The sequence below is a fragment of the Cydia fagiglandana genome, chromosome 1 (assembly GCF_963556715.1).
Source record: "Cydia fagiglandana chromosome 1, ilCydFagi1.1, whole genome shotgun sequence".
Taxonomy (NCBI): Eukaryota; Metazoa; Arthropoda; class Insecta; order Lepidoptera; family Tortricidae; genus Cydia; species Cydia fagiglandana.
Window position 1 is genome coordinate 13,748,830 of NC_085932.1, and position 24,532 is coordinate 13,773,361.

The 24,532-nt window shown below is 43.7% G+C and overlaps 2 protein-coding genes across 2 annotated transcripts in view; one reads left to right on the forward strand and one right to left on the reverse strand.

Moving 5' to 3' along the window:
• The window catches only part of LOC134664471 (uncharacterized), a 28,804-nt gene extending 10,857 nt beyond the window's left edge, over window positions 1-17,947 (forward strand). Inside the window, exons 8-22 of the mRNA XM_063521145.1 lie at window positions 3,100-3,297; window positions 4,156-4,269; window positions 6,877-7,070; window positions 8,445-8,542; window positions 9,155-9,413; window positions 9,465-9,480; window positions 10,560-10,730; window positions 11,391-11,525; window positions 12,021-12,158; window positions 12,693-12,984; window positions 13,244-13,374; window positions 13,699-13,888; window positions 16,153-16,292; window positions 16,900-17,042; window positions 17,431-17,947. Coding sequence (XP_063377215.1) covers window positions 3,100-3,297; window positions 4,156-4,269; window positions 6,877-7,070; window positions 8,445-8,542; window positions 9,155-9,413; window positions 9,465-9,480; window positions 10,560-10,730; window positions 11,391-11,525; window positions 12,021-12,158; window positions 12,693-12,984; window positions 13,244-13,374; window positions 13,699-13,888; window positions 16,153-16,292; window positions 16,900-17,040 — 2,217 coding nt within the window. The 3' untranslated portion in view covers window positions 17,041-17,042; window positions 17,431-17,947. The remainder of the gene's footprint in view (window positions 1-3,099; window positions 3,298-4,155; window positions 4,270-6,876; window positions 7,071-8,444; window positions 8,543-9,154; window positions 9,414-9,464; window positions 9,481-10,559; window positions 10,731-11,390; window positions 11,526-12,020; window positions 12,159-12,692; window positions 12,985-13,243; window positions 13,375-13,698; window positions 13,889-16,152; window positions 16,293-16,899; window positions 17,043-17,430) is intronic.
• A 410-nt stretch (window positions 17,948-18,357) lies between these two features.
• Window positions 18,358-23,972, reverse strand: LOC134670754 (nucleoside diphosphate kinase homolog 5-like). Its single transcript, XM_063528572.1, has 4 exons — window positions 23,720-23,972; window positions 19,776-19,948; window positions 19,099-19,244; window positions 18,358-18,604 (listed from the first exon to the last, which is right to left on the reverse strand). Exons 1-4 carry the CDS (start codon window positions 23,858-23,860, stop codon window positions 18,360-18,362), a joined length of 705 nt encoding a protein of 234 aa, XP_063384642.1. The 5' UTR covers window positions 23,861-23,972; the 3' UTR covers window positions 18,358-18,359.
• Between the last annotated feature and the right edge of the window lie 560 nt (window positions 23,973-24,532).

Genomic DNA, 24,532 nt, shown 5'->3' on the forward strand with positions numbered 1-24,532 from the left:
CTGGCTACAAGTTACTGTCAACAACACTGGTTGGGAATACAAAGCGACGCACCATTCCCGAGCGAGTATGGAGCCAAATAGCCTTCCCCGAGGACACCGACGACATCTGCAAGATCTGCATCGACATGGTCACCCAGGCCAGGGACCAGCTTGTGTTGTGGGGAGCCAGCTTGAGAGCAACGAGACTCAGGTCAATAAACTTACCTCACTTTTATTGGTTTGATTTTAGAACAATTTATATTCAACACTATTTGACATAGCGTAGGGTAGGTCTTTATTTCAGCTTGGGTAAAATGCTTTCGTATTTCGTATGTCCGTCCGGATGTTCTCCTCTGTAGGTGGCATCTCTCATTCAGCTTGGGCAAAATGCTTTCGTATTTCGTATGTCTGTCCGGATGTTCGCCTCTGTAGGTGGCATCTCTCAACTGTACCTCGTGAATTTGATTTCTCGTGAGCAGCCGGCCTAGCCAAGGTTACAATCGCTATCGCTTCGACAACGAAAACCATTATGTCTCTCTATCACACTTCCATATTAGTGCGACAGTGACAGTTGCGTTTCGATCGCTACGGAGCGTAAGCGATCGGCATCTTGGCTACGCGGCCAGGTTCGATAATTATGTATATTTTTTTTTTCGCGATTCGGTTTATAGGAAATGTTCAAAATGGCGCCAATAACCAAGTCTTTAGATTAGTTGATAAATTCCGCTGGCAAATGTTGTAAATATGTTTTTTTGTGTGTCTCGTGTCATAAACAGACCGTTCGTAACGATCTGTTTATGATACGAGATCATTATGAACTATTGTGTACTAATAGAGTAGGAAGTACAGTCAAGAAGTTAGTTTTTTTAAGTGAAACCATTTCTTCCTTGGCTATATAAAATACCTACAATACTGATTACCCCAAATCTAAACTTAATTACCTCTACAATGCATTGGTCACGTCTGCCTTATCGCTTGTAATTTTGGCCCGCATACAACACAATTTAAGATATGTGTTAGGTATGATTCATTGCATTATATTTATAATACTTCACGCCCATAGAACATTTTATTATTGTATTTAATTGTGGCATTTATTGTACTAATAAAGTGCCATATTATTATAGCAATAACTATTTAGATATAGGGGCCCTATTGTATATAGGTACAGTACATATAGGCTGCAAATGATATTCACATTTAAACTTACGATACTAACAAAAAGTTTCAAACTTTTGTTCACGTGTAAAAAAAAACAAATGAATGAAACGTATTTGTTATTATTAACAGCCTCGCCCTTAGCAATTACACGTTAAATTCAATGACAATGCTTTATTAATAAACTACGTAAATGTGAACTTGGGTGCCATTGACCATTGGGTATCTGCTGATCGCTGACCTTCCGCGAAGTCACCAGCGCGTCAACTTATTGTTGCCGCGCGTAGTGTTATCGCTACACAAACATTGAGATGAACCCGCGTGCCTTAGCCCTGGGCCGCTGACCGATAACGCCTAATTATCCCACGGATACACTTCTATCTAACCCACTTTTGTGAGTTCCATTCTTTTATACATCTAATGCAATATGCTTGTAACTAAAATTTTCGATAAGAAACATTGATTTGTAGGTAAGTAGGTATTTGCCAAATATTTTTAATGTCGGAAATTGTAAACATTATTAAAGAAAGAACAGAGATAAGAAACATGTTATTAATAATAAAATGCCTATTAATCAACGCCGTACTTTAGTCTGATTGGTATACATTATATACCGAGCGATAAACTTTCGTCACCCTTGTTAGCGTATATGGAATAGGTATGAAACAACACTGCGGTGTTATACACCCCAGGCCAAAAGTATGGAAACAATCTTGTATGGCAATGAAAACCTGTGATTTTCGGGCGATGGATGTTTATACTACTCTTTGATATTTAGAAAACAAAGTACGAGTAGTGTGATAATAGAGTATTTTAAAAATAAATATGTAACTCACATTCTGGTTATGATAAATGCCAGTTCAAAACTTCGTCCCTGTGTACAAAATCACCTCACAGAGTATGGTTAAGGGTTAAAAGCAACCTCTATTTGTACAACAGCTCCCCACACGGCTGCGATTGTGAATGCTCCCTAGTCCTTGGTATCAGAAACAAGATAAAACCGAATACTGCAGTTACTTTGATAATAAACACATCCAAATCATATTCTGGCAAGCAAACTTGAATTTAGTCAATATAACCAAGTACTATATCTAATTTTTAGGGTTCCGTACCTCTCAAGGAAAAAAACGGAACCCTTATAGGATCACTCGTGCGTCTGTCTGTCTGTCACAGCCTATTTTCTCCGAAACTAATAGACCAATTAAGTTGAAATTTGGTACACATATGTAAGATTGTGACCCAAAGACGGATATGTAACGTAAACAAATGAATTTTAAACATAGGGGCCACTTTTGGGGGGTAAATGAGAAAATGAAAAAAATAAGTTTTTTAAACTATATCGTGTTACATATCAAATGAAAGAGCTCAGTATAAAAATTTCAAATATATTTTTTTTATAATTTTAAAATAAATAGTTTAGAAGTAATTCAAGAAAATAGGGAAAAAAATTACCATTCACCCCTTTTATCTCCGAAACTACTGAGACTAAAATTTTGAAAAAAGTACATAAAATAGGTCTTTACCCATAGATGACAGGAAAACCTATTAGAAATATGCAGTCAGGCGTGAGTCGGACTAATTAGTTTTTGATCCGACCCCTACGGGTTTTTTAAAGGCAATTCACTCGCGTTTCACATATAAAAAATACATTGTTAAAAATTGAGTAATGTACGGAACCCTTGGAACGCGAGTCCGTCTCGCACTTGGCCGGTTTTTTTTCCTACTGAAGATCTTTAAATTGCAAACCTACAGTCCACAACGCTCCACCTATGAAGGCCTTGGCCATATGGTCCTACTTTCGTCACCGGGCACGGCATTCTCCTGCCAGCGGTCGCGGCTGCCACTCTCGCATTGGACATAACCGTCATTTGCGGAAGTGTCACACTTTATGGACGTTGTTTAAACTGTCATATTGATGTTACTGGCCAATGATGATGTTGATATCTATTCTGTTATTTATAGGAGGAGCTAAAGCAAGTGTTCGAAGGCTCGTGCAACCTGATCCCCATCAAGATAGTGCGCAAGGAGTGCACCAAGCTGGCGGACGACTTCGTGCCCGAGCTGGTGGAGACGCTGGCCTCGCAGATGAACCCGCAGGCCGTGTGCTCCGTCGCGGGGCTGTGCAACAACGCCAAGATCGACCTCATGCTGGAGGACTATGTGAGTGTCTTACTGCAGGAGTGCACCAAGCTGACGGGACTCCGTGCCCGAGCTGGTGGAGACGCTGGCCTCGCAGATGAACCCGCAGGCCGTGTGCTCCGTCGCGGGGCTGTGCAACAACGCCAAGATCGACCTCATGCTGGAGGACTATGTGAGTGTCTTACTGCAGGAGTGGACCAAGCTGACGGGACTCCGTGCCCGAGCTGGTGGAGACGCTGGCCTCGCAGATGAACCCGCAGGCCGTGTGCTCCGTCGCGGGGCTGTGCAACAACGCCAAGATCGACCTCATGCTGGAGGACTATGTGAGTGTCTTACTGCAGGAGTTCACCAAGCTGGCGGGACTCCGTGCCCGAGCTGGTGGAGACGCTGGCTTCGCAGATGAACCCGCAGGCCGTGTGCTCCGTCGCGGGGCTGTGCAACAACGCCAAGATCGACCTCATGCTGGAGGACTATGTGAGTGTCTTACTGCAGGAGTGCACTAAGCTGGCGGGACTCCGTGCCCGAGCTGGTGGAGACGCTGGCCTCGCAGATGAACCCGCAGGCCGTGTGCTGTCTGTGTATATGCTGTCTCTGGTGTGCTCGTAAGCAGCTAACGTAGCCGATCTTGTTACTAAATGTTCGTGAACATGTGAGCACACCATTTGTGTAATTATAATGTATAGCCGCAGGTGGTCTGGCTTTACTTACTTCGACAATATAGTGTTCTATTTACGACCAAAACTCCGTTTCGTAATAAATAATAGTTTTCCACTAACACACAACAGTGTATAAATGATTACCACTATCCTTAAAGTTTTATTCAATGGATAATAAATTAACAAAAGGTTTATGCTTTATCCAAATAATGTGTATTTTCAGCGCGCCCAGCTGGCTTTGAGGAGCAGTTGCTCGAGCTGCCAGCAAACCGTGACCGTCGTCAGGAACAAGTTCGACGCCACCAGCTACGAAGACTTCCTCGTGGGACTGTTGCAGGTACGTGTCACGTGACAGTACAATTTCACTGCGTTTACACTTCATCATCATCATCCAGTGCATCAGCATGCATCAGCATTCCTGTTATCCCTCATTAGCGACATAACGTATGCGGAGTGAAATTTGGTCAAAGTTTGTTATATAAAATATAAAATAACAAAAATCTAAATAAAAAATATGTGTTGTCAATGTAAAGCCAATATATCTGTCAATCAGTTTGGTAAGTCTCATAAAGATTGGTTGTTTAATTTTGTAATTATGGTAAATCAACAAGAACGCCGTCGTCAAACAGTATGTAATTTCTATAGTAGCCATCCCCTATGGCCGAAATCAAAGGTGGTGGAACATTTTGTGCAAATGGGTGAGAGTCGAAGCACTATTTACAATATTCTGGCGTCCTTTGCCTTGATGAAAACCACTGCCAGAAAGCCTGGTTCTGGAAACTATTCCAGCTTGAGCAAGGTTTCTGAGAGAGCTCGATTAAAGAAAATTACGGCCGGCCGTGTCGCACAATCTTATAGAGAGCTCGGAAGAAAATTTAAAACTGACGGCAAAACTGTTAAAAAATATCTTAAAGACATGGATGGGCATTGATAAGCGATGTAGAAAAGTTAAACCCACTGTCTCTGAAAACCAAGAAATCACTCAGAAAGTACGGTTGTGTAAATTAGTCAAAGAAATATTTTACGCTATAAACAATGTCACTTGCGTTATGGATGACGAGTCATATTTCACGTTAGATGGAAACGAGTGGCAAGGCAATTACTATTTTGAGAACACCAATGGTCCAACCGATGAGAACGTGAAATATGTTGAGCATACAAAATTTCCTAAAAAAGTTTTGCTATGCTTGCCATCAGTCGACGCGGAATGCCTAAGCCTGTATTCTTTGAGTCAAGTTTAGCTGTGAACGCCGACCGCTACATAGAGCGTTGTTTGCCATTAGTGCGGGGTTTCATAAATACGAGTCATAGAGGAGAAAATGTAGTGTTTTGGCCAGACTTAGCCTCAAGCCATTATTCCAAAAAAACCCTTTGCAAAATGGCGGAGTTAAACATCCCATACGTACCGAAGACATCAAATCCACCTAATGTTCCGCAACTTCGCCCTATAGAAGATTTTTGGGCAAATCTAAAGAGGCGAGTATATTGCAATAATTTTCGTCCCAAAAATCTACAGAGTTTGATTCGAAAAAAAAAATCGGAGCTGAATAAAATGCCGACATCTGTTTTTTCGACAGCGATGGACAAAGTACCACAGAACTGCCGTAAAGTATCTCGCATGGGAGTAACCTATTTTTTACACTAAGCCTTGATATATACATTATTATAAAAACATAATTATTTTAAAAAAGGATGGTGTTTTTTTTATTTCAAATAATATTGAACTTTGTCCAAATTTCACTCCGCATACGTTAGGGCTCGCAGAAGAATCCTCCATTTGTCACGATCTTGAGCGGCTTCTTCCAGCTCTTTCCAGCCGAGTCCAGTTGAGCCAGCCTCTTTCTCAACTGATCGCCTCCATGTAGTACAAGGCCTCCCCGACCGTCTACTACCGGCCGCATGTTTACTGGACAACTACTTATACCGGGTGTGGCCTGTAACATGAGCAAATAATTAAAACATAGATTGTACTTCTCAAACGGTGACACTTTTGTTCAACAACTTTTAAAAATTATGAAGCATAAATACTCTCTATTTTTCATACAAAATAAATATTATCTTCAATTGACGCCATCGCCACGCCATATCATTGTGATTGACGTTGCTTGTCACGCCTTAAACATAACAAAATTCGCAATACATTGCGTCTTAGAATAAACTTTAAAGTGTATTAAAATTCAAACCACAAGTTATTTTTAAAAGTCGCTGAACAAATATTGGTCAGTATGAGGAGTACAGCCTACAGTTTAATTTTTTTCTCATATTACATGCCACACCCGGTATATGTGGTGAATACGGGTCACAGTGGGACCACTTTGAACAATGGCACCTTATAAATTCGATTCGTAAAGAAAACTTTTAGTGTGTTTAAAGCAAGTATTTATGATAAATAATGGAAGAGAAGAAATTCTAAGAAAACCTCGTGCCCCTTAGTTTTATAGCTGAAAGTGGCTGAAATGTATAGCCGTGACAGCGCCATCCATATACCTATTTTGTGGTCACTGGATTTTCAAATGTCTCCTTTTGACCACTAAACTTACCGTATATCTGTGAAATACGAAGCACGAATTTTTCTACGACTTTTTAGGTAAAAGGAAATAAAATACTTCGCCTATAAGGTAAACGTACTAGCGCTCGATATGTTAATGCCCAATAGATGACACCTTGCCATCACCTCTATTCTGCCCTCCTAAGCCGAATAGCGGTATCTCAAAAACAAATGACATTGAAAATAGAATTTTCAGATAAAGAATGTAGGACCTATGATTGCTTTAAATTTTTATTTGAGATACAGCTAATGGGCTTAGCGGTCAGTATTGACAATGACGTAAGTTTTAAGATGACATGTACTGGGATCGCGTCGAGCACCAGTACGTTTACTTTACTGCTTTTCTGGATCGTACATTTTCCGTCAGTAATTATTATCAACAACAACTTTCCACAGCTCTGCGGTAAAGCCGGCTCCTTATCCGACTCGTGCTCGATGCTCGTGTTCAAATACTACGAGAACATCTTGGCCATGCTGAAGAAGGACCTTACGCCTGACAGCGTCTGCCACGTGAGCGGGCAGTGCAACTACCGCTTCCACAGTCACGACCGTTACACCTTCCCCGTTGCCAAGGAGCTCACTGACGTCGAGTAAGTACCACGAGAACATCTCGGCTACCTAGAGGACAACCTCACGCCCGACAGCGTCTGCCACGTGAGCGGGCAGTGCAACTACCGCTTCCACAGTCACGACGATTACACCTTCCCCGTCGCCAAGGAGCTCACTGACGACGAGAACATTTCGGCTACCTAGAGGATGATCTCACGCCCGACAGCGTCTGCCACGTGAGCGGGCAGTGCAACTACCGCTTCCACAGTCACGACCGTTACACCTTCCCCGTTGCCAAGGAGCTCACTGACGTCGAGTAAGTACGAGAACATCTCGCGTAGAGGACGACCTCACGCCCGACAGCGTCTGCCACGTGAGCGGGCAGTGCAACTACCGCTTCCACATGCCCGACCGTTACACCTTCCCCGTTGCCAAGGAGCTCACTGACGTCGAGTAAGTACCACGAGAACATCTCGCCTAGAGGAGGACCTCACGCCCGACAGCGTCTGCCACGTGAGCGGGCAGTGCAACTACCGCGTCCACAGTCACGACCGTTACACCTTCCCCGTTGCCAAGGAGCTCACTGACGTCGAGTAAGTACGAGAACATCTCGCGTAGAGGACGACCTCACGCCCGACAGCGTCTGCCACGTGAGCGGGCAGTGCAACTACCGCTTCCACATGCCCGACCGTTACACCTTCCCCGTTGCCAAGGAGCTCACTGACGTCGAGTAAGTACCACGAGAACATCTCGCCTAGAGGAGGACCTCACGCCCGACAGCGTCTGCCACGTGAGCGGGCAGTGCAACTACCGCGTCCACAGTCACGACCGTTACACCTTCCCCGTTGCCAAGGAGCTCACTGACGTCGAGTAAGTACGAGAACATCTCGGCTACCTAGAGGAGGACCTCATTTACGATGACTACACCTTCTCCTTCATCATTCATCATTCGTCTTAAATAAATTATGCGAAACTTGGTATGCCAAATACGTTTCGGACATAAAAAACTATGCCAAATAGATGGCACCCATCATTCATCAAGCTCACTGAAGTAGTGTAATCTCTACGAGAATATATCGATTAGCTGAAGTAGAACCTCAAGTCTGACAACGTCTGTCACGTCAGCGGTCAGTGCATCTCACAACACATTTACCCTCCCCATCGCCAAGGAGCTCACCACTTCTTGGCGACGCTTTTGTTCCCTCAAAATAGTCGAGAAATTAGGTACCTATCATCTTCACGCAATATAGGCACCAGTCACCTAGTGGCGGAAATCTGCCCGTGCCATAATACAATACCTATCACTATTAATCAAGTATCTATACATACAAAATTATTTATCCGACCTAATTTTATTATGCTACGTATGTCTTACAGAAAAAAAAAGTAGTTTATAATTAATTGTTCTTTTTTAGGGATGTGCCGTGTGAATTCTGCGAAAAATTGGTATCCCACCTGCGTGACGTTCTCGTCGCTAACACCACCGAAATCGAGTTCCATAAGATTTTAGTTGGTAAGTTATTAGTATACGATAAATATCAACTTGAATAATGACAGCGAAAAGTCAATGTGTTAGTACACTCACCCGTTTGAACAAACCAAAAACAATATTATCGACTAACATACTATAAAATCCTTTTACTGATTTTTCCTTGCACGGTCATCATCATCATCATCATCATCATCTCAGCCATAAGACGTCCACTGCTGAACATAGGCCTCCCCCTTGGACCTCCATTCGTACCGGTTGGAACCTCCTCCTCCTCCTCCTCCTTGCACGGTATTGACATGATATTATATGTGGGCTATATGGGGGTTTTCGGGGGCGAAAGATCGATCTAGCTTGGTCTTATGTATCTCTGACAAACGCACATTTTTGAGTTTTTATATTTTCGGAGCAAAGCTCGGTCTCCCAGATATTTTACATAATATTACAACACAAGACAAAGCGTTGGTTTTACTTGTCGATGTACAGTCACCTGTAATAATATGTTACACAACGAAGGCCGTAAAAATATCTGACACGATCTTATTTGTAGAGCCATAACAGCGTGTCACATAATTTTGCGGCCTTCGAAGAGTAACATATTATTGCAGGTAGATCGTGATTTAACATGTTCCGCAGGTCTTTGCAAACAGACGGGCGAGTTCAAGAGCGAATGCCTGTCCCTGGTGGAGCAGTACTCTGACGAGATCTACCGCGCGCTGGTGACGGGTCTGAACGGCTACGAGCTGTGCTCCATGATCGGCATCTGCGGCAAGAGCGTCGAGGTCCCGGTGGCGCCGCTCGTGCCCAGGGAGCTGGCTGTCAAAGCTGTGCCCTTGTCCTCCAAACTGATTGGCGCTGACGAAGCTAATAGCTACAGTACTGAGAAGGTAGGTTTGTCATTGAATAGCTACGAGCTGTGCTCCATGATCGGCATCTGCGGCAAGAGCGTCGAGGTCCCGGTGGCGCCGCTCGTGCCCAGGGAGCTGACTGTCAAAGCTGTGCCGCTGTCCTCCAAACTAATGGGCGCTGACGAAGCTAAGAGCTACAGTACTGAGAAGGTAGGTTTGTCATTGAATGGCTACGAGCTGTGCTCCATGATCGGCATCTGCGGCAAGAGCGTCGAGGTCCCGGTGGCGCCGCTAGTACCCAGGGAACTGGCTGTCAAAGCTGTGCCCTTGTCCTCCAAACTGATTGGCGCTGACGAAGCTAATAGCTACAGTACTGAGAAGGTAGGTTTGTCATTGTAATTTGTTTTTTTAATATTTTGATCTATTGTTAATCAAATTACGAATATTGAAATTATAATTGATTGATTAACATTTTTTAACCATCTAAACATCTCAATTTGAGAATGAGTTGTATAGTATGAAAAATTGCTACTAGTTTCTAATATTTGGCTTGACACTGGATATTACCTAAAGTAGGGTTTTTAAACTTTGTTGTCTGTTTACCCACATTGAAATCCTAACAAAAGCTGACAGGTATAAGAAGTCAAATTCGTTAAAATCATGTAAATACCCAAATACATCATCAACATAACACATACATCAATAACATTTTGTAGACTCTAACATACTTTACGAATGGGCACATACTTAACCAGTGAATATAAACGTGCAAAGTTAATGTCGCTCTAATCGTTTCAAAACATATCTTTTTATATGCGATATCCAAAAAAAAAACTAAGACTACAGACACATTTTAGTACCAAGACAGCTGGAACCATTAGGGCTCATTTAGACGATGCGAAAACTCGCACGCGAGTTTCATTACAATTGGACGCAACCAACAGTCCGCAATGTAACTAAAATCGCAAGCGAGTTCGCGCGCCGTCTACATCAGCCCTTTATAAAAGGGCCAGTTGCACCAACCACATTTGACAGACTGATCAACGTCAGCCAAGGCGCCCCGGCGCCTTACTATGAAACTTTCTTTACCCCAAAATTTAGAGAACTCTTTAACGATACGAACAGTTTGGTGCAACCGACCCTATCTACGGATTTTTATCCTGTTTTAGCACCGCGTGCAAATCGGCGACAAGCAAATAAACCTGCGCATCCTGGGCTCGGACCCGAACACGCCCGCCGTGCCCGACCTGCCCATCGAGCGCATGTTCGTGCGCGTGCCGCCGCCGCAGGGCAAGGCCGCCTGCTCCTTCTGCCAGTACTTCATGCACTACCTGCAGGTCGAGCTCAGCGACTCCGCCAACGAGGTAAACATCGGTTTTCCTGATAGCGGTGCCGTCATATAGCGGCCGTCTCCATAGTAAATAATACGGCTGAATATGGATGTCGTAGTATTTGTATGGAGCCGGCCGCTATATGACGGCACCGCTATACTAGGAAACCAGAGTATAACTGACAAAGATTGACAATTTTTACAGGATTTTCTGTTGGTCGTTGCATCTGCGGTCTGGTTAGAATCATTTTGATGAATAGTTGACGCATATGCAAAGAAAATTGCCATGTTCTCTTAGTAAAATATTGCCTATTGAAATAACTCTTTGTTATACCTTTTAGTTAATATAATAATAATTGATATTTTCACGTCGTGATATCCTATTTGACTTTAGCATTAGTCGTGCAATGCTTTGCTTCCCTTAGGATCGTATCTAATGTGTATTTGCGTCTCACATTTTGCTTAATGAGGGAGTAAAACGGAATGCACAATGAATAGTGGAATACCACCCTAAAGGACGCATACGCACTTGCGGTTGGGACCGCGATAGGGCCCTGCGAGGCGGACCGCAGCTTCATTTCAGTATTATCGATGCGATTGTAACCGCACGTACGAAATACGAGGTTAGCCATTATTTCACCTGATCTGGATACATCTGTCCAGAAAGTAACCGCGCTTATAATGTTGTTACCAGGACAAGATTAAGGCGACAGTAGAGAAGGCGTGCGTCAAGCTGCCCAGGTCTCTGGACGGCGAGTGCAAGCAGTTCGTCGAGGAGTACGGCGCCGCCGTCATCGCGCTACTCGTGCAGGAGATTGACCCCGCAAGCGTAAGTAACAACTTCTACCTCATACAATACAAGTCTGGCATGTGTGGGGCCCACTGGCCTACTCATGTGCAATTTGCGGAATATTTATCTCTCCATACAAAAACATGAGAAATTTCCGAAATTTTCCGTTGTAGATATTTCCAAATTTTGGAAACTCCAGCGGCACTTCACTATTAGTACACTGGCTCATGCCTACTAGTAACACACTTTCGCATCATATCATTTCATGCATATATATCTACAACATGTTTCCCCAGTTGCTCTTGGCCTCAATAATGTGTTATTGCCGGAAATAACTATCTACTGCACCGCGTTCTGTCGCGACATGATGAGATAACGACGTTATAGTGCAAACGACACATATTCCAACTGTGATTTGTGAATTTAAGTAGTGTTAATCAACAAAATTAGGTTAGACAAACTAGCATGCGAAATCAGCGATTCAAATCGGTTTGCCTGACTGCAATCTGTCATTTTACTTTCCCTATATTCCAGGTATGCCCAGGACTAGGCATATGCCCACAAACCCAGGAGATCAAGCGCGTGACTAAACCCGTGCAGAAATCCAACTGCGCGCTCTGCCTATTCGCCGTGGAACAGCTCAACCAGATGATCCAGACTAATCGTACCGAGGTACTTCATTTGGAACTTGAAACTACTAAATACATACAATATAGTTTTTGTTGTGCTTGAAATTTTTTTTATAGGGTACATGCCTAAAGTATAGGCACAGTATAATTATACCTCCTTGATTATTTTATTATGGGCGTGATGTGTCAACAGAAAGTTATTAATTCCGATGTAGGTTCCAAATCTATTACGATTTCGTATTATCGGATCCTTTTATTTAGAAAAGTACTACATACTACTACTCCGTTGGCTCAGAGACCCAAAATGAGACTTGGCCTCCGACGACTCCGACACAAGGCAGCGCCACTTTTCTCGGTCCTGTGCGGTCTCTTGCCAATTGGATGGATTTAGAAAAGTACCATAAGGGTTTTTTTTTAAAGTCATCGGACAGGTTTAGTCAGTCTCGTCCATAGTCGATGTCAGCGCCCATGTTTATCGAAATCTTCTCAGTCGTTGTGGATCCCAACTTGTGTTTCAGCTTAGTCAAAAACTTGTCAATCAAGTTATAGTGTAATTAAATCTACTAATCATCCTCAGGCGGCCATCCAAGCAGCCCTCGACGGGCTCTGCAATCACCTCTCCGACAAGTCGCGCCTCCAATGCGTGGACTTCGTGGACACGTACAGCAAGACCCTCATCGACATGCTGGTGAAGAACCTGGACGCGCAGCAGATCTGCGTGTACCTGCGGCTCTGCACCGCCAACCTGGAGGACCCGCTGAAGGTCACCAGCCAGAGCATCGACAAGTGGTTCGCGCAGCCCAGGATCAAGCCCAGGAAGGGAATCTCCCTGCTGCCGGACTCTATGAAGCAGAAGGATGCTGATATCGGTCAGTTGATGGCTTTTTATAAGGGTTATTTTTTTTAGATATTCTATGAGACTTTTAATTGTAGAGTCAGACTAAGTCCCAATTTTGACAGCACACGTAGTGCAAGTGTTATTTTAAAACATCATACTACTATGAAATTATTATGACAATAATAAACACTTGCACTGCGTGTGCTACAAAATTGATGCAGACTTGTCCAGGTCTAACTCTATGCAACTGGATAACGGTTTAGTGAGTAATGGTATGATGTTATTTGTAGAAACGAACGAAATCCCCGACAACACAGTGAACGGGCGCGTAGTGAAGCAGCCGCAGGCCAACACGGTGTGCGTCATGTGCGAGTTCGTCATGAAGGAGATCGATGACGAAATCAAGGATAAACACAATCAGGTATCTCTCACTCTCTCATTAAGCAAAATGTGAGACGCAAATACACATTGGACCAAGATATTGGAATACCATCCTTATACGATACCTTCTGTTATTACTTATAGCAATCCTCATGCGTCATGCACTCCGGACTTAGTGTATGTACCCCCTCCCCCTGCAAACATCAATAAGTACTTGCTGCAGTCTAATTTATCTCCATTCATTCAAAAATCGTATTATTGGCTTGAACCAATCAAACCAAGACAAGATTTTGAGCCGGACTAAATGTTGGTTTTAATACTATTTCAATAATTAATATAATTATGTGCTGACTTTACTTTGCAGGACGAGATTAAAAACGTAGTGCACGGCATCTGCAAGCGCATGCCCAAGTCGGTGAAGGCCGACTGCGACCAGTTCGTGGAGAAGTACGCGGACCTGGTCATCAGCCTGCTGGCGCAGGAGCTGCAGCCCGACGAGATCTGCCGCGAGCTCAAGCTGTGCGACTCCAGCCGTGCCATCTCCACCATCAGAGGTAACGGACGTGGCAGGTGGAGGCCGACTGCGACCAGTCCGTGAAGTACGCGGACCTGGTCATCAGCCTGCTGGCGCAGGAGCTGCAGCCCGACGAGATCTGCCGCGAGCTCAAGCTGTGCGACTCCAGCCGTGCCATCTCTACCATCAGAGGTAACGGACGTGGCAGGTGGAGGCCGACTGCGACCAGTCCGTGAAGTACGCGGACCTGGTCATCAGCCTGCTGGCGCAGGAGCTGCAGCCCGACGAGATCTGCCGCGAGCTCAAGCTGTGCGACTCCAGCCGCGCCATCTCCGCCATCAGAGGTAACGGACGTGGCAGGTGGAGGTCGACTGCAAGCAGCTCGTGAAGTACGCGGACCTGATCATCAGCCTGCTGGCGTAGCAGCTGGAGCCCGACGAGATCTGCCGCGAGCTCAAGCTGTGCGACTCCAGCCGCGCCATCTCCACCATCAGAGGTAACGGACGTGGCAGGTGGAGGCCGACTGCGACCAGTCCGTGAAGTACGCGGACCTGGTCATCAGCCTGCTGGCGCAGGAGCTGCAGCCCGACGAGATCTGCCGCGAGCTCAAGCTGTGCGACTCCAGCCGCGCCATCTCCACCATCAGAGGTAACGGACGTGGCAGGTAGAGGTCGACTGCGAGCAGCTCGTGAAGTACGCGGACCTGATCATCAGCCTGCTGGCGTAGCAGCTGGAGCCCGACGAGATCTGCCGCGAGCTCAAGCTGTGCGACTCCAGCCGCGCCATCTCCACCATCAGAGGTAACGGACGTGGCAGGTGACGGCCGACTGCGACCAGCTCGTGAAGTACGCCGACCTGGTCATCAGCCTGCTGGCGTAGCAGCTGGAGCCCGACGAGATCTGCCGCGAGCTCAAGCTGTGCGACTCCAGCCGCGTCATCTCCACCATCAGAGGTAACGGACGTGGCAGGTGACGGCCGACTGCGACCAGCTCGTGAAGTACGCGGACCTGATCATCAGCCTGCTGGCGTAGCAGCTGGAGCCCGACGAGATCTGCCGCGAGCTCAAGCTGTGCGACTCCAGCCGCGCCATCTCCACCATCAGAGGTAACGGACGTGGCAGGTGGAGGTCGACTGCGAGCAGCTCGTGAAGTACGCGGACCTGATCATCAGCCTGCTGGCGTAGCAGCTGGAGCCCGACGAGATCTGCCGCGAGCTCAAGCTGTGCGACTCCAGCCGCGCCATCTCCACCATCAGAGGTAACGGACGTGGCAGGTGACGGCCGACTGCGACCAGCTCGTGAAGTACGCCGACCTGGTCATCAGCCTGCTGGCGTAGCAGCTGGAGCCCGACGAGATCTGCCGCGAGATCAAGCTGTGCGACTCCAGCCGCGCCATCTCCACCATCAGAGGTAACGGACGTGGCAGGTGACGGCCGACTGCGACCAGCTCGTGAAGTACGCGGACCTGATCATCAGCCTGCTGGCGTAGCAGCTGGAGCCCGACGAGATCTGCCGCGAGCTCAAGCTGTGCGACTCCAGCCGCGCCATCTCCACCATTAGAGGTAACGGACGTGGCAGGTGACGGCCGACTGCGACCAGCTCGTGAAGTACGCCGACCTGGTCATCAGCCTGCTGGCGTAGCAGCTGGAGCCCGACGAGATCTGCCGCGAGCTCAAGCTGTGCGACTCCAGCCGCGCCATCTCCACCATCAGAGGTAACGGACGTGGCAGGTGACGGCCGACTGCGACCAGCTCGTGAAGTACGCCGACCTGGTCATCAGCCTGCTGGCGCAGGAGCTGCAGCCCGACGAGATCTGCCGCGAGCTCAAGCTGTGCGACTCCAGCCGCGCCATCTCCACCATCAGAGGTAACGGACGTGGCAGGTGACGGCCGACTGCGACCAGCTCGTGAAGTACGCCGACCTGGTCATCAGTCTGCTGGCGCAGGAGCTGCAGCCCGACGACAATTATAAAATTACCTACATTACACAAAATTCCTGCTTCAGTCAAGTGATTCCAGGACGCGTAACCATGGCACCCAGATGCGAAGATAATACTCCAAGTTACAATTCAAATATGACTAAATAAACCAAAACATAAAATTTTAAAAATACAACGCCAGACTTAGAAATCCTCGAGGAAAACGGAAACAAGTCTGCCTGAAAAAAATAGAGACATATATAATCAAATTGTATTTTCTTGTAGCGAAATGCTGTAACGTAGTAAAGAATCACCTACTCTCTGTATCTCCGTTAGAACGAAATTATTATGCATAATTATAATATAACAATACCATATGTTTGTACAGAGGACGTGCTGAACTGCGCTGTGTGCGAGACTGTGGTGGTGGCCGTAAAGAAAGTGATCAGCAACGACAAGGTCGACCACGACATCGTGCACATCGTCGAGAAGTCGTGCTCTCTGCTGCCCGCCAAGTACTCGCAGAGGGTAACTAACAATTTTCAGTTGACAGAAAGCTTTATTCGACTTCACTTTGTATCTTCCTCTTGATATTGATAAAATTCAAGCTCTGGTTCAGTTTAGTTCTTTAATTGAACTAAAAACGTAATGGCTCAAAGGTTTCCTATTTTGAAATTCCTCCAAACTTACCTAAGTGTGGTATTCCACCTGTCCAATTTCGTTGTCCGATGTGTATTTTGTCTCACATTTTGCTTAATGAGAGAGTGGGACGCATTGACATTGGACCAAGATATTGGACAGATGGAATACCACCCTAAGGGGAAACGCTAGCATTGCAGCATTAGCATAATTATATTATATCTCCGACTTCGAAAATATACGAGCTCTTGATTTTGAAAATCAGATTTGGACATAAAAATATTTTAAGGTAAATTTCGACCTAATTATTGTGTTTATAAGGGTGTACCTTGACGGCAAAGAGAACGAATCACTTTAATTTTCACAAGTTCACTGTATTCAAAAAAGAGAAATTGTTGCCAATAATAGTAATAATGATTGTCAAACCAGCAACCTAACAAAGTTAACTCTAATTTAAACACATGAATGAGTGGCTGATCGAGTGCTTGTGTTGCAGTGCCACACCCTGATGGAGATCTACGGCGACTCCGTGATCCACCTGATCGAGCAGTACGGCACCAAGGCCGTGTGCCAGAAGATCGGCCTCTGCGCCGACACCAACGCCGCCTTCGTGCACTTGCACTCGCGCAACCATTGAGTGTTAGTATTCTTTTTGGTTGATTATATGTTCAATCAACTCTTATAATGGTCTATCTAATCTAATCACACACGATCTAGAAAATAAAATACCGTTAAGATTAGCATCTGGTGGTCGAACTTTCAACGACATTATTTCAACTTTATCAAACCCGGTTCTGTCTCAGACAATGGTAAAATTTACGCATTTGGAAAAAGCAAGATTTAAGAAAATAATGTTTCCTTCGACTTGAAGAGTAGAACCATTCAGCGAGAAAAAGTGATGAATTGGCGTCAAATGTCTGCTTATAATGGGTATATGAACAGAAAATTCCTTGCATACTTTTGTGAATGAATGTGTGTGTTTCTTAACAAATGGCCCTACAATCTAAATTGGAGATATTTTTTTCAGATGCCACAGCGAGGTGGCGGTTATCAGCAATCTCCAGTTAAAATAAGCCATGTTTTTTTACCAAATTTTGTAGCTGTAAGTTGATATCATTTCATTAAACCTACTGTGACTATTACATAGGCAGGAAAGTAGGAGATTATTACGCGTTTTATCCTATGAAACTAGTGAATGTATAGATATATTTTTCTAAAGGACTGTACTTATTGGAAACGGAGGGATTGAGTAGTGGTCACAGTCGTTTTAAATTCAAATAACTCATATAACCCAGTTCACAGCAATAAATATCATAACTTTTAACAATTTCAAACCTTTTTTGCTTTAATTTCTGTGTAACGATTAATTTTAAGAGGGTATTTAGTTTATTTGTGCAAGTACGTAAAATAATTGAGACTTAATCAAGTATAATTTGTTTTATTCACAGCCTATGTTAACTATTATTCATTGTTCAATAGGTTCACTTTAGCCTGTGATAAACTGATTTGTAACATGTTTCTATGAATAAAATTTGAGAAAATGTTATGGTTGTTTTATTTCTGATATGTAAATACGGCATAAATTATTAATTTAACAACATATTTTACCCAATTTAGACTAGCGTAAGCGCAATTTTTGACACTGGCGATTTGCGAGCGAGTTGAAAGCGAGGCTAGCGCGCACGCCGCGAGCGCGCATCGATATCGCCACGAGCACGAAACGATTTCGCTTTTATCCCAGCATGAAAGTAATAATAGTAATCCGTATGACCCGTATGGCCACTTGCACCCGGGGGGTTAACCTTTTCGACGCAGTGTCAAAACCAAAAGCAGTTACTCGAACGCCAAGTCACCGAAGTGTCAAAACTTAAATAAAGGGTAAAAATTGTACTGTGAAGCCATGGTAACTCCAGGTTAACCCCAGGTTAGTGGGATGGTGGAAGTGGCGCTTGAAAGCTACTCCTTGGAGCGCACACTGCTCTGAGGCGTGAGGCACCGCTCGTCCTCGCGCATGTCGCGCGCTTGCGGCGCCACGCTCGGCTCGTTGGGGTTGTTGGCGAGCAGGTACTCGGCCAGCCACAGCACGGGCTCGGCCGGCCGCTCGTGCGCCAGCGTCGTCAGCCCCGGCGTCAGCGCCTCCGTCAGGTGCTTCTGGATGTAGTCCTTCACTTGCCAGCGCCGGAGGATTGGCCCGACTACCACTGTGGATGAGATGATCGATGAAGGGCTAACTTGGCTCAATTACGGTCAAATACTAAGGGTAAGTTGCACCAAACCGTCCGTCACCGTTAAAGCGATCGCAAAATATTGTATCAGTCTGTTAAGTGTGGTTTGATGCATCTGGTTCTGGGCCTTAATAGGTATGTGCAGTCACCTGTAGCAAAATATATAACGCAATGATTGTGTTAGACCCATGATTGTGTGAAATATTTTTGCAGGTGTGTGACCTTAGAAATTTTAAGAATGAAAATGCCAGCTGTTGTGTCTCCTGCTACCCCGAGGTTGTCTGGAGATCTCTTTGTTGCTATAATACCGCCTGTTCAGAAATACCTACATTTAATTATGACAAAATTTGTTGTTTAGTGCAATAGTTATTTTTTAAGAATATCTACCTCTTACAAGCCATACTTAAAGTAGTCACAGCCTCCTCTACTCTATCCTGCAATAATCCTATTTGAAAGTGTTCAAACCGTACTAGTGGGGAAGAAAAAGTGTATCTCCCTAACTGCCTCTGCGAGATTCTCGCTGCCGTGCAGACCGTTGAAGTACTCGCCGAACGCGCTGCGGCGCCCGTAGCAAGCGCGCAGGCTTTCCGGCCAGTACGCTTGAGCCTCCTCCACCCTGCAATCCATGAAATTCGAATATTTTTTTTGTATTATGCTTTAATGTTTATATTTTTCACATTCTAAAGTTGGTATTCTGCCACACTTACTTTTCTTTTTAACCCCCTGCGCAAAAAGAGTGGTGTTATGGTGTTATATATTTGACGCCGTGTCTGTCCGTCTGTGGCAACGCGCCACAGACGGACAGACATTGGCGCGCTCCAACGGATAGGGGCGGTTTACGATGCCTTTTTTTATGTGAAAGCGAATAGTAGGTAAGGTAGTTCTTAGCTATGTTTCATCACTATCGAAGCAGTTTGAAGAGTATCAGCTCTTTTCCGAAATGATATAGGTACGGCAGTTTTGGCATAAAATGGAATTTGTTGACTTACAGCGTTAGTTATTACTTGTAAGACTTTATGGAGCTACTTCGTATATAGTATGTTAAATTAAGATTTATTTAACGCGGCAAAAGTAAACATTGTTAATACTTTTACCGCGGAGTCTCATCCGCTTTTTTTATGCTAATTTTACAGGGACATGTACTTACCTGGCGGGCCCCATAAGCGTCCTCCACCTCTGTATAGCGTTGCGAGCCGCGAGCACGAGCGCAATGACCGGCCCTCGGGATATGTGCGCGATCAAGTGCGGGAAGTGGTGGCGCCCATAGTGGCCCTTGTACAGCTCCGCCGCTTGCTCTGGAGTCAAGTGGACTTGACGTTTCTGTTGAATACAATGCTAGTAGATATAGGTCTTTGCGCTAGTTTCCGTCTATGCTCTAGTTTTCGTCCTCATGATGGAGTAGCAAATAAGTAGATATATTGTTAAGACATTAAGGATTGCACTAAGTCCAGATTTGTGCAGCAAGTAGATTTATATTCAAGTGGACGAAAACTAGCGCAATGACTAGGGTCTTATATAGCTAGTTATAATAATTACATTATACATTTGCATCAATGTCAAAATTATGTTACTCTTCTCATAATGATAAGATTACGTTTAGGTACATATATTACGAGTTTTTTGTGTTTAAGATTAAACAACGTTTGCATGCGAACAGCGAAACTAAAATTTAGTAACAATATTTGTTTGTTTTTTACTAACGTAGCGTAATAAAAATCGACCTGATGAAACATTTAACCACCATGTAAGTTAGTTTTTAAGCATACCAAGTTCATACAAAATATATAAGTTAAGCAATGGAGAACGGAACCCTTCATAAATCGCGGGAAGCGAGGCCCGAGGGCGTTCAGGAATCCCTAAGCGTATGTAATAATAACTAGATCCGTCAGTTGCCTACGCTGGCCCTTCAAACGTCAACAAGAATATTTAATTAGTTTCATGGCTTCCATAGATAACATAGCTGGGGTGCTCCAGAGTCAGCATAGTAGATCATTAGGGTTGACAAAATCAAGTAGCCTTTTATAAAATGAAATAGGTAGAGTTAAGCTACGAAAAGTCTACAGCGATTTAGATAGCCCTCGCGCTGCCAGTGTTATTTATTACGTCATAATTTCATAGAAGTTTGACGCTTAAAATAATACTGCGTGAGCTATGAAATCCGCTGCAGACTTTTCTAGGTCTTACTCTACTTGCCTTAAATCGTCAACTGGATAAAATAACTCATGACTCGTGAACTAATTGAACAGCAATTTCTTGAGATATTTCTCAGGAAACATAGGTACTAAAAGTCGCCGGTGTTCGAGAGTGACGCGTGACGGCCGGATATTTTAATAACGAGTCAAATCAATTAAATACGGTAGGTATTTGAGTCAACCAATAGTTTTAAGACAGAAATCTTATTATTCACGCGCAGCAGCATTAGCACAGCAGAAGTACATGTTTTATGGAGTTTAGTTAATCTTACATCATAATATCACTCATATTCATAAAAAAACCTTTTTCTTTATTTTTATTTTTTTATAATCAACTATACAATACCACTTTACAGAGTAATCCAATACGTGATATGTATTACATAAAGGAAGACAAATAATTAAAAGTCAACAACACACTTAAAAATATTACAGTAGGTAAATACAGACTAAGTAACTAAATATTTGGCAGATAGCATAATTGCCGGCTTGTTATCTTTGTGAATTCACTCAGAGTGCAGTTAAATGTATCTATTTTTATATATAAATAACGGCTTAGTCGACAGTAGGTACCTACAGTAATAGTTATTTGTTTTACAAGGGGGCAAAGTTGTTGTTTAACCGCTCGTGCTAATATTGATACCCGAGCAAGCGAAAGATTCCAAAATTGAACCACGAGCGTAGCGAGTGGTTCGAAAAATGGAATCTTGAGCGTTGCGAGGGTTTCAAAGCACGAGGGTTAATCAAAATTTGCCCCCGAGTGAAACACAAAATTTTTCACCACACCAACCCGAAGCAAATATTAAATGTAAAATATCAAACAAAATCAAACCAAATCAAATCCAAATGAATGTTATTAAATATTTATCATCCAAAATCATCATTTAAAAGTCAATTCTACCAGCAAATATAAGAAAACAACTCAAAATTTGCATTTGATTACTTTGCCTCACATGTGGATAAAATGCAACTTTGCTATTCGTTTTTGAAGTGCAAAGTAATTCTTTCCGAGCTGGTGTGGTGAAAAATAACTTATCAGTGGCAGCCCTGCACGAGGGCTGGCTGTGACGCGGAATAATAGCGACACCCCTCGCTGTGATACTTTGCATATCGCCCGCCCTCGCCTGGACATGACGACTGGACGCGCGTAGGGACGACGCATTTTCTAACTTGCTAGAAAATAAGCATGGATACGACATGGTATGCAAGAATTTAGCTATTGCTCTAGTTGTCCCAAAACTATTTCCACACATAATCGGGAGTATTTTTAGGGGTTATTAGTAATGGGTGAATTTTGTTAGTGGGTGTAAAGGTGTAGGTATACCTAGACTAAAGTTTTTTTGCACTTCGTGGCTTTGGTCCTCGCTCCGCTACGCTCGTAATTCTATTATAGAATCTTTCGATTTTTCGGCACTCAAAACTAGCACTCATAGTACAAACTTTGCTCTAATAGCAACAATGCACAGATTATTATTTCCAATGGCCACACAATGACATAAGTACAACGACATTTGTTTTTTTTTATCGAATCACTTCTTTGCTGACGGTGAATACAAAACGGCTAACAAGAAAAGGTGTTAGTGCCGACCCTAGCTCGGACATTCGGACCCGCCGCGCCGTCATCCCAAGGGATGTAAAAAAGGGGTGCCATTTTAATGCCTGATTCTAATGAAGCAATACGAGTTTGACAGTACCTAACGAAATTGCTAAGTAGATATGGAAACAAGACTTCTTTTTTCGTCACAAAGTGAAATCAATTATTGTTAAGGTTTTGTAAAGTCGTCTTGTAATAACAAAGTCACATAAACAAAAGTAGATATGAGGACGGTGGTAATTCGTAACCGCGCGTATATTAAGCAATAAAGCCCAAATGTCGTCGTCTACCGCACGTGTGGCAAAATTCGTGTGTATAAGTAGGTAGGTATTCTAATAAACAGAGGGCGCATTTACAAACGAATATACCAATTCAATTTGGGCATCAGTGCTTCGCTCTCACACATAACAGACAGAGCTCAGGAGGAAGCCGGTGGCATCTAGTTATTTTAATTTTGACCTGGTACACTACCGGGAAAATGACAACCGGGAATAGCCCCTACGCTGTCAGTTATTATTGTTTCGCAAGTTTTATAGCAGTTCGTTATGTCTTTGGTATTTTCAATTAGGTTATAATGTATAGGTATACCTACGAATATTCCATGCCTCTCTCTTTTCACCCACTTCCTTACTTTTCATATCGCACACAACAGCTGTTTACACTGGCCTGAGTTTTTCTTACCGCTCTCCATATTATTAAGATTTTAAAGCAGAACCTAATTTAAATAGCTAGCTTACCTATGTGGCTCTTATATTCGTCATTTCTCATTTATTAATAGCAATTTTAGAAAACAATAAACTTTTTAACCCCTCCAGTAACAACAGTATGGCTTCATACAAATGCAAATATAAAATAACTCTCTGCGACGCACGTTGTGCGCGGATGCAAGTCACATGTTTCGAAAATGTGAATCAATTAACAGCATGGACGTCTTAAAACATGAATGAATTGGAGAAAGAAATGAATTAGAGATACACTAGATATGAAAGTAAAAATATGTGACGTTCCACGGCAAAAAGTACCTTATGGTGGCTGGCGATTCGGGAAATGAATTAGAGATTGACTAGATATGAAATAGTAGTTAATATATGTTTACCATATCATATCAAGTTAATCCCTAATTCAGTTACCGAATCGCGCCGAGTACCAGCGAGAGCTACGTGCTACGAGCGTAGCCGATAGCATGGGAAAACCCGTATGTAGCGAAAAGCGTCTACGAACAGAGAACCCGACTAGATTTAAAGCAAAGCGTACATCTTTGGGGTCAATCGGTTTTATAGACAAAGAAATGTGAAGTAGACTAACAGCGAGTATGATAAATCCGTTGTTCCGTATGTGGTTCTCTATAGCCTCGGCATCCTCGACAGCCTCCGGCTTGATCAGCGCCAGCGTGCGCTCCGAGTACGACTGGAACTCCAAGTCAGAGTCTGATGACGCGGTCGACATTCTTTCCAGCCTTTTCGATGGTAATACGATTAATTATTATGCTTGTTAAATACGTTCGTATCAGTGATTAGTTAAATTGTCATCAGAGTGAAAATACCTTATTTATTTAGTGACTGTCGTGACACTTGAATGTTTTTTTTTCTTCGTTGAAATGGCGTATGCTGCGAAGACATTTTGCCAATTGAAAAGTAAAATGAAGAGCAAGTCGTGCTTCCGTTGATGCACATGTAATGCTAGTGAGGCACATTGGTATACTTACATCGTCTGAATATTCCTAAAGTAATAATAAAATTGATTAAAGAACTAACCTACCACAAGCATATTTTATTTACCAAAACCTTTCCAGTTTACTTCTCGAGATTCTCTTTGCAATTTGCAATGAAGGTACTATGAAGGTACAAGTCGGAAATGTCATTAATATGTCAAAATCTATAAGGTTAGCGCGAAATCTTCATTCTATTGTTTATCCCTTAATTTTTTTATATTATAGCTACAATAAAATTAATGCTCTTAGTTCAATTTTGTTTGCGTGTATATTAAGTAGTAACTACGTGGGGTGTCGAGTATGTAGGGATTGTAGTGCCGTGTAGGGTGTCAGAGCCAGCCCTGTTGAAGTAAGCACTGAGGTCTAGGTCAACCTACCTACCTAAGTACTCTAGCTAGGAATAGGAA

Excerpts from the sequence above, each read along its gene's own strand:
- LOC134670754 (XM_063528572.1), bottom strand. The coding sequence starts at position 23,860 with ATGTCGACCGCGTCATCAGACTCTGACTTGGAGTTCCAGTCGTACTCG. Across the intron at positions 19,949-23,719 it reads ACGGATTTATCATACTCGCT|AAACGTCAAGTCCACTTGAC; the intron begins GTTAGTCTACTT and ends TGTATTCAACAG. Across the intron at positions 19,245-19,775 it reads ACGCTTATGGGGCCCGCCAG|GGTGGAGGAGGCTCAAGCGT; the intron begins GTAAGTACATGT and ends CATGGATTGCAG.